General features: G+C 40.7%; 1 protein-coding gene across 2 annotated transcripts; it reads left to right on the top strand.

Annotated features, from left to right (window-relative positions):
• The first annotated feature begins 343 nt into the window (after nucleotides 1–343).
• Nucleotides 344–6,448, top strand: LOC147013753 (uncharacterized). 2 transcript variants are annotated; one of them, XM_085850948.1, is made up of 4 exons: nucleotides 344–526; nucleotides 1,454–1,573; nucleotides 1,853–2,022; nucleotides 2,848–6,448. In XM_085850948.1, the coding sequence occupies exons 1-4, from the start codon at nucleotides 442–444 to the stop codon at nucleotides 3,271–3,273; spliced, it is 801 nt and encodes a 266-aa protein (XP_085707074.1). In that variant the 5' UTR covers nucleotides 344–441; the 3' UTR covers nucleotides 3,274–6,448. The 2 variants fall into 2 exon arrangements, with proteins under 2 accessions (XP_085707074.1, XP_085707073.1); XM_085850947.1 differs by having other exon boundaries at nucleotides 350–526; nucleotides 1,853–2,082.
• The last annotated feature ends 3,233 nt before the right edge of the window (nucleotides 6,449–9,681 follow it).

Below are 9,681 nucleotides of genomic sequence, written 5' to 3' on the forward strand. Positions count from 1 at the left end.
CGCCTTCTCGTGTCATCAATCATTAATTAGAATGGATAGGATTAAACCACTAAGGATGAAAAGAATTCAACATAAAAGACGTAAATTCAATAAATTGCCAATTCCCTTAACATTGGGACTAACTACATCATCATGGCTGCAATATACTGCACATGTGCATAAAGTTAAAAAAAAAACTACAAGTATATGAAAAAAATTCCACACATTTCGGTGTGTTTTGTATTAGCAAACATTGTGCGTACGTTAAGGGAAAAGGAGAACGAGAATAAGGGAAAGTAATACAATAAATCTATTAGTAGGAGTGCCATTTGGATTCTCGTAGATCTATACGCACGACGGTACCGGTTGCGCGGACGTGATTGGTGGTGGCGTCACACGTGATTTGTGACGCACGTAGCAATGGAGGAGTCTCGTCGTTAAACCGCAAGTGGTTGATCAGAAATGGCATCGAGGCACGGAGATCCGTTGCTTGTTAAGCCGATCTGGGATGTGGATCGAGAGATTCTGCTTATAAACTTCTTCCAGGGTGAGGGGACACAACGAATTGGCGATTGTTATTTATTTATATATCAGGGACTTATATATATATATTTATATTATATGACCGTCACCGGATATCCAATTGAAACTTCCAAGTACCTCAGTGATTAAAAATAAAAAATAAGACATTCATTGATTCTGTGGATTTTAACGACAAGATAATTTAAAATTCCTGTTGGAGTAAATATTGAACCGATTTGGATGGATTTTAATCGCCAAATGTAAAACCGAACGTTTAATATCGCTTCAGGGGTTGTTGTGATGCTGAGGTGAATCGAAATGTTTCTTTTCCCGCCCTTTTCGTGGTGTTTCGGCCGAGCTTGCGCTCATCGTCATTTTCAATTCGAAAATGTATTTTTTTTTTATTTTTTTTGTGCCTGCGACATTTTGTTTGACGGGTAAAAGTTTCATGCTGCTCATCGGTTTCCGATGACGTAGGGCCTACGTATTTGTCGCATAAATTTGCATATTAATGAGATGATGTCCAAAAATTCCCATAACCCCTCAGAAGAGTCAAGCCTTCCGTGGTACTTGTGTTTACTCGCTCGCCTGACACTGACCCTCGAGGTGTGTTGAGTGTTTGAGTGAAAGTGTGTCACGTGATGCTGATTTATTTATTTATTTAATTAATTAATTAAATTGATTGCAAACTCCATTTTTAAATAGTGGTTATATTTATTGAGGAAATTTTTGGGTTTGAGAAATGACGTCATTTTGCCATTGTTTCTGAGGTACGACATTATTTTCTATGCTGCACCACGTCGAGGCTCATGGAATAGGTTTCGCACAGAATGGAACAGAATAGCTACAACAGAATGGAAAGCGGGTGAACACACCAACGGTGGGGTAGAGGACACAAAGAATAGTTGTTGTCACGGTGAATGCTTGAGTGATGAGTTTTGTCGGTGTGCAGCGTATCGTTTCCTTTGGGACTCGTCACATGGTGAATACTTTTGTAAGGAGTTGCGTAACATGCGGCTCCGAGAGCTGCGTCAGACGCTGGGCCGAGACCGCAATGGTAACTCCTTCATAGGTACGTATGGTACAGGGCACGCGGCACTGAAAGTGGTCATTTGCAAAGTGGACCATTTGTGTCACTCTTTATATACTTCATGCAATTGATGTACAAGCGCATTCCTGAAAACAAAGGGTCCTACACACAATGCATCCGTGTTGAGAAGTTGGTGAAAACTGATTGTAATGGTCGTGCATGGTTATCAAATTTTAACCGACAAATTTCAGTGGCAGCAAAATTAGCTTCAAAATCGACCTAAAATTGTTGTTGTTGTTGTTGTTGCAAAATCGCATGCAGAGAATGATATCAGGAGTAAATGGAAGAACTTGCGAACAACTTATGGACGAGAGCTGAAACGTATGGAGCAAGCACGGATGCTGGGTTGGGAGCGTGGAAATTCGCATTGGTACCACTTTGCTCGACTGTCCTTCCTGCGGGACTCGATAAAGCCCCGTATAAATGATGAGGTGGGAAAGAACCAGGAAAACCATGACGGCTTGAATCCCTCACAAGTGCAAAATCATTCGGTAAAGAATATTGAGATTTTTGTTTGTTTTTGTTTGAGAATAACAATATTGAGATTCCTTCTCACTTACTACAAGAAATCTATCACCAGAAAGTTGTGCTTCACATTTCACTAAATAATGCTTTATTTGGTGATGTTCATTTCGTTAAAATGGATTTTAATCGTTTGGAAGAAATGTACCAACATGCTGGGGGGGGGGGGAGGGGTGGCAGGATGGCCTAGAGGTACGTGTGCTCACCTCCAAGCCGTCTCGCCTGGGTTTGAATCTTGACCCAGCTTTAAGCCGTCATCCCGGTGTTTTACAGGCAGGGTGATTCATCAGTGTGTGCCTCAGATGTTTAAACATCCGTGCCTGGGATGGACATTGAGCTGGCCATCCCTTTTGTCGGCATGAGTTGCTGGACGTTAAAGATTCCATGGTGTCCTTCACAAAGAGAAGGCGAGCTTATAGCCGGCACCTTGAACAAATTAAAAATTCCTTCCCCATCCCTCCCTAGTCGAACGTCGGGCCTCGCCGGCTGGTTCATGAAAGACTTGGGCCAAGCTTTACCCGGCCAACCCCATAAGAACATGGGAATAATTGTAGCCGTTGAAGAAGAAGAAGAAGTAGTAGTACAAACATGCTGGAATTCTGCCAAAATGCAGATGTTGTCTTTATTGCCGTAACATCGGTTGGTTATAAGAGTTAATTTGTTTGCAAATTCTGTAAATGTACTGAATCTGAGCTTACTATATCATATTCTGAGTTGATCCTTTTTTTGCACAGCTGTTGGATGATTTGGAGCATGACGTAATACCCATGGAAGAGATCACACGAGAGATCGGGCCCGATGGCCGGCTTGCACCAATTTCATCCGGTCAACTGAACAAGGGATTCTATGTCCTGCCTTCCTCGGGTAGCAAATGGAAAAAACACCAAAATAAATTGCGCAATGGGGATTGCTACCGTGCCAACTTGCCTCAGAAAACGGCAGAGATAGCCAAGCGAAATATCACGTTGGAAAGTGATCCTGAGACACTGTTTGGCTTGCATGTTGCCTGCAGCCTGCGCCGCATGACGCCGTACGGCAGGGAGATGGCCAAATTGGACATTCAGCGATTGTTTTTACAGTATGCTTTCCGCAACCAGAGTAACCAGAAGGATGAGCGACAGACTCAGCAGAGTGGAAGTGGCAGTAGCCGTTCCTCGTGATACCTTTACACCTACTACTTAGGATCTTAGGATCTATCCCAGGTTCCTTTAATCTCATTCACACTTTGCTGGTACCTTGTACACTTGGAGAGATGATGTGGACTTTAAATCTCTGATGGTCTCCAATTTGAATGTTTGTTTTAAAATCGGATTAAACTCGGAATTTAAGTTCAACACCATTGGATCTTCATCACTGTGTGGGAGTAGTCATGTGGTGCCTTCTAAAAAGATCAAGCAAGTGTCTAGGGTCGATAAAAGTCCCCCCCCCCCTCTCTCTCAAGGAATCACACATCATTTAAGCCACTATTGCTGTTTTCAGTAATGGATGTTTAAAAAATTATCACCACCTTAAGGTTTTATGAATAAGAGGGATTAGACTCTTGCATTTACTTTTGCTACAACTTATGTAGTTGTTATCCATAAGTTGCGCAAGCATCTTGTGTTACTTCAGATTTCTGTACTTTATGTGTTTACGGCCTTTTTAACCTCCCACCTTTTCAGTAGTTTATGCTTTTTTGATTCCTGATTTTGGTAGTTTATTCATGTTTATGGCCTTTTTACTTCCCCCTTTCCCTAGTTTTTCCATGTTTATACATTTTTTTTTTTAATTCCCTTTTGCCATAGATTTTGTATGTTTACAGCCTTTTCCCCCTCTTTGGTAGTTGCATATTTATAGTCTTTTATTAACTTCCCGATTGTTCTGTTGTTTCTGCTTTTACGGGCTTTTTTCTTTGAGTCCTGATTTTGGTTGTTTCTGCAGGTTTATCGTTTTTTGTTTTTTTTCAGATTTTGTTCGTTTATCCATGTTTACAGCCTTTTAACTTCCCATTTTCCATAGTTTTGCCATGTTTATAGCTTTTTATTTATTCCCATTTTCCCTAGTTTTTCCAGGTTTACAGCTTTTTGTTCATTCCCCGTTTTCCCTCGTTTTTGCATGTTTACAGCTTTTTATTAATTCCCATTTTTCCTAGTTTTTGCATGTTTATAGCATTTTATTAATTCCCATTTTCCCTAGTTTTTGCATGTTTAAAGCTTCTTGTTCATTCCCCATTTCCCTAGTTTTTGCATGTTTATAGCTTTTTATTAATTCCCATTTTCCCTAGTTTTTCCAGGTTTACAGCTTCTTGTTATACCCCGTTTCCCTAGTTTTGGCATGTTTACAGCTTTTTATTCATTCCCCGTTTCCCTAGTTTTTGCATGTTTATAGCTTCTTGTTCATTCCCCATTTCCCTAGTTTTTGCACGTTTACAGCTTTTTATTAATTCCCATTTTCCATAGTTTTTGCATGTTTATAGCTTTTTATTAATTCCCATTTTCCCTAGTTTTTTCATGTTTATAGCTCTCCCCCCCCCCTTTTTTTGATAGTTGCATGTTTTGCTGATTAACAATTTTATTTTATTTTATTTTCAGTAATTTCTGCTGTTTATTTGATTCCTGATTTTAGTAGTTTCTGCATGTTATATCTTTTTTTTATTTTGTCTTTTTTCTGGATTTCCCTTTACCGTAGTTTTTGCATGTTTAAGACCTTTTCCCCCTTTTTGGTACTTGTATGCTTACAGCTTTTGATGAATTTTCCCAATTTTTTGTCGTTTATGGCCTTTTTTGATTCCTGATTTTGGTTGTTTTTCCATGTTTACCGCCTTTTTACTTTCCCCTTCCCCTAGTTTTTGCATGTTTTATAGCTTTTTGTTAATTCTACTTTTCCGTAGTTTCTGCATGTTTACGGCATCCCCCCCCCTCCTTTTTTAGTAGTTGCATGCTTATGGTTGTGTTATTTTCCAATTTTGGTCGTTTCTGCATATTTTCACCCACTTCCATTGGCTTTGAAAGCTTCTGGGTTATTCCGATGAATTTTTTGCTTCTATGGGGCAGGTTTAGTGTGTGAACAATGTCATGGCATTAATCTGTGCAATTGTTGATCATTGCAGTTATCGAATTGAGACTGACAGTGGGGCCTATTATGGCTCAAATATGATTCCTAGTTTATGCCCTGTCAGATGATCGTTACGACTAGTGCTTGAATAATTCAATCACTTGGAGACCAGGTTTGCCACATCAGTTGATTACAGGTCTCTTGAGTTGTGCAACTTTTGTAGGTGTTTTTTTTCTTCTTCTTCAGAATCCTTTGATTTATATGTTATACTTTTTTAGGTCAGTCTCAAGGGACATTGCAAATCCATAGTTCCTCCAGTTGAGTACTCGGCCTGTTCAGTTTATCAAACCAATATTAAAAACTCATCCAAACAAATTCCCTACTTTCAAGTAGAATTAAAAAAGTGAAGTGTATGTATTTTTGTATTTTTCAACCAAACATTATTTTTATGTATCTATAAATGTATTTATGCCTTGTCATACTTTTTCGGCGTATTGGTCAATTCTGAGTAACGGTATCTCGATCGTATAACTTTTGAACATTTCATTCTTTACCAAAATTCTGTGGACATACCTTGCTAGAATTTTTTTATTATTATTATTCCATACATACAACACGACTTGAAAAAGGGGATAAGACAAAGTACCTGCTGCTCACATCCTTTATAAAATACATCTTGAGAAATTCTGGGGTTGTTTTTTTGGCCGACTATAACTTTATGCTGCTGGTATTTGCAATCTTTGAAAGTTTTCCAAATGTAAAGAAAAATTTTAATCTATGAAATGGTTATATTTAAATTACTTTTGATTCTTCTCTTACAACTTCAGACCATGACTGCCAAAAATTAAATGATATTTGTGGTCTTCTCGTTTTGCAATTGCCTACTTGTTGTTACCCTTGCTTTAAAGCAACATTATTTTGTCAGCCATTTTTCTTGAGCTGTTAGCTCGGTTTACTGTTAACTCACACCTCTGTATGTGTTGTTAATAAAGATGGGAATGCATATGTGCCATAACAATGAACAAGTACAGTATTTAACTCTAGATTTCATGTTACCCCACGCAATGTTCAAGTTTATACTTTGAAAAATATAATAATGATTTTAATGATAATTTAAAAGCAATTCCAGAGGTTTAGCGCTCTGGAAGTGGTCTTATACACCACCCTATTTAACATGTCCAAGTACTGCTAAACTGAAGGTTCTTGGAAGTGCAAAGAAGGTGATTTGTGTTCTGCAGTGTTCAAGTACAGTATATAATTGAATTTAAATAAAATAAAGATTGTAAACGTCATGTAAATTAATTCCGGGTTTTGGCGCAGTGTCTCTTACACCAACATATCGAATACGTCACATGAGTTATTCGTGCCTATTGTTTGTGTCCTTATAAACAGTAAGTTTCCTGTTTGGAATGATTTTAAATTGTTTAACTGCCAGGTAGATAGAGTAGAGAAATTATCTCACCTCTCTCTGCGCATGTGCGATCAGGACAAATTCAGTCAAAGTACTGTTAAACGGAAGATCCTTGTTTTAAAATATTCCATTGGGACAAAAAAAAGACAAATCCATGTTCAAAATGTTGCATTCTATTTGAATGAAGTTGTTCCTCAATCGTTAACCGATGTTTGTGAATGGATGGACATCAGACGTTAACCAATGGGTAACAATGCAGACTCCATGGTACAGATATTACAGTATTTGTGCAAACTAGAGTGGACTCAATCACATCATCTTGTTGGGGTGGTTTTGTGTACATAGTCGAGGCTCTTGGAAGAGCTGATGCACTGAACAGATCAGGATGTAACAGGCCAACAGGGACAGTAGAATGGGGGGGGGGGGGGGACACCAATGTTGGAGTTGAAGGACAAGATAGAGGGAGACTTGTACAAACAATGGGGGTCAGGAAAGGATGCATGGGGTGGACAAAATGGGTACAGGAGAGAAAAACTAGAAATTTGGGAGGGGGGTTAATGAGGGTAGTAGAGATCTGGTGTTTGATTGGGGCTGATCTGAGATGGTGGTGAACAGCTGTCTTGAAGATCTGGAGGGAAGAATGAGATTGAAGAGAATGTTCAAGTTAGTTTAACAGGTGGGGAAAAAGAGGAACAAATGAGTGGAGGTGAGCAGTGATCATGGATTTAGGTAGTTTCACCCAATGGGGGTTGATGGTGGACCATGTGACCCCTGCAGAAGCCTGGGGAAGGCCAAAGCACAGAAAAAGCAGAGGGTGCAAGATCAGAAAGGAGGCAGTGGAAGACAGAGAGACCACCGACCTGTCTGTGATGGGAATGTGATAGGCCTATAGACTCTGCTTCAGTACGGGAGATTGCAATGATCTTGAAGGCCATGGTTTCCACGTCATAAAGCTGAGCAAGGTGTGAAGCAGGGGAGAGCAGTACTCTAATCAACTGTGGATGAAGGCATTGGAGGTAGGTTGGGGTTTAGGTGTGCCGAGGAGTTGGCACCTGACTTTGGAGGCCAATTTGTGGTTTGCTGAAGAAAGATCATGGCTGATAGTGAGACTCAAGAGTTTGTGACTGAACTTCAAGAGGATTGTTAAGAAAGTAGATTCGGGGAGGGGGAGATTGCTCGATGGTCCTTTGAGAGAGAAGAGAAAGAAAGAAAGAAGAGAGATAGATTTTTCTGGAAACTATGTCAAACTACGCCTCAGGGCGAGCAAGTCGCGCCCATAGCCGATACAGTTCATGACGGAACATGGGCTCGACTTGCACCCCACAGAAGCTGCATTCTCAATTTGTGGTTAAACTTGACAATTCTTCCCATTTCATTTATGAATAACTCGACAGAGCTTTTAACTGCATTGTGTTGCTCAGGTAGAAAGATTGTGGGAGATGTGAGAATGAACGATCTATATGAATGTAGATGTAGACCTATGTTGGTGCAATTGGCAGCTTAGTGGTTAAAATGGCTGGCTTGGGGTCTTTGGGTCCTGAGTTTGAGCACTGTCTGCCATTGAATTAACATCAGGTGGGGTTGACTCAGCCTGTCATCCTTCCGAGGTCAGTGAAATAAGTACCGGTGTACTGGTAATAGAGGCATTACATCAGCGGCACAGCCATGCCCTCACCCAATGATGCGACTCGCAGCCTTGTCCAGCATATGGAGCAGGAGGAGGAGATACACTTGGTATCCTCTACATAGTTTATTTTTCTTTTCTCCTTCATATTTTGAATTACAATATATCATTATTATTTATACCTTATACACAGTTATATCATCAGAGGGCTGAAGCCTGGTGATGGCTTAACTTTAAGGTGGTTTAACTTAGACCTTAACCTTTTGAACCCTGGCGGCCATTTTGCCAGACGCTATTCAAACCTCCATATATCCGAGCTGCCGGTTCACCAGCCGCTATTCAAATCTCCACACACCCGAGCGGCTGGATTTTTCTCTTGGGAGCCCAGGGGTGGGGGAGCCGAAGGTCCAAGGAGCTCAGAGTCAAAGGGTTAACGTCCTAAGTACCAGCCCCAGTCTTGCCATAACACCAAGTCGGTCGACTTGACCTGTCCCAGGTCAGAAAAATGAGTATCAGATTAAACTGGGAAGAACAAGTATCCTACGTTGGAGTGGTGACCCGTTCAGGATTGTTCCCCCAAGCCAAGGAAGCCTTGGCAGCCATACACAAATGACATTTTTTTTGTTGTTTTTAGAATGAGGCTGGCAGGATGGCCGAAAGCCCTCGACCTCCAGGGTGAGTCAAGTCCCAGGACATGGTTTTGATACAGCAGTCTGTCAAAAGCTGTCGACCTGTTTTCATGATCTGCATCTGACAATTCACAAATGCCAGTTGGTTCGTATGGTTTCACGTGAAGGTCTTCTTTCATTGTGTGACGTAACGATGAATACGAAACACCCAACTCTGCAGAACGTTCCCATAAATGATTTTTTTTTGGAGATCTCAGATCACGGATGTTTGAATGTTTTGAATTCCCAAATCAGGAATTTTTGATCGTCTGCTGAGCTTGCTGTTGAGTCCATTTCCAGTCTAAAATGCCTCCCCCTCAACGATGAAGATTTGATTTTGATGGTGCTGGCTTTCCAAAACACTCCACATCTTCTTGCACCTGTTTTATTGTCTTGTTTCTTTTTCTCCTCTCATGGTACCACACCACTGATACCAGCCTCTCTTCCACTGTAAATGGACTTGTGTTTGACATCTGGGTCGAATATATTATTTGTGTTATGTGAAATAAAGAAAACAGTGTAAATACATGGTACAAACAAATCTTGTATAAGCAGCTAAAACCGGTACCTGGGCCTTCTGACTCATCTTGTGCAGGTGATGCACATTGGCTTCACTGCATCGCCTGGTTTAGAGTCCTGACCCAGGTATATACCGTCATGCTGGTGTTTCACGGATATGGTGGTTAATCACTGTGTGTGCAGTCCTCTGGACGGATGGTAAGCCGGGTGTCTCGTCTGCCGGCATTAGTTTCATGGTGGACGTTGAAAATCCCACGAAGAGTGCGAGTTATCACGGGCACCCTGAACAAATTACAAATTTCTGCCCAAACGA

Source organism: Eptatretus burgeri, chromosome 13 (genome assembly GCF_056783735.1).
Source record: "Eptatretus burgeri isolate ZD-2024b chromosome 13, Ebu_testis_v1, whole genome shotgun sequence".
In the NCBI taxonomy this organism is placed as follows: domain Eukaryota; kingdom Metazoa; phylum Chordata; class Myxini; order Myxiniformes; family Myxinidae; genus Eptatretus; species Eptatretus burgeri.

Coding starts and splice junctions, on each gene's coding strand:
- LOC147013753 (XM_085850947.1), top strand. CDS start 442: ATGGCATCGAGGCACGGAGATCCGTTGCTTGTTAAGCCGATCTGGGAT. Junction 1,574..1,852: donor CAATGGTAACTCCTTCATAG/GTACGTATGGTA, acceptor AATCGCATGCAG/AGAATGATATCAGGAGTAAA. Junction 2,083..2,847: donor CACAAGTGCAAAATCATTCG/GTAAAGAATATT, acceptor TTTTTTGCACAG/CTGTTGGATGATTTGGAGCA.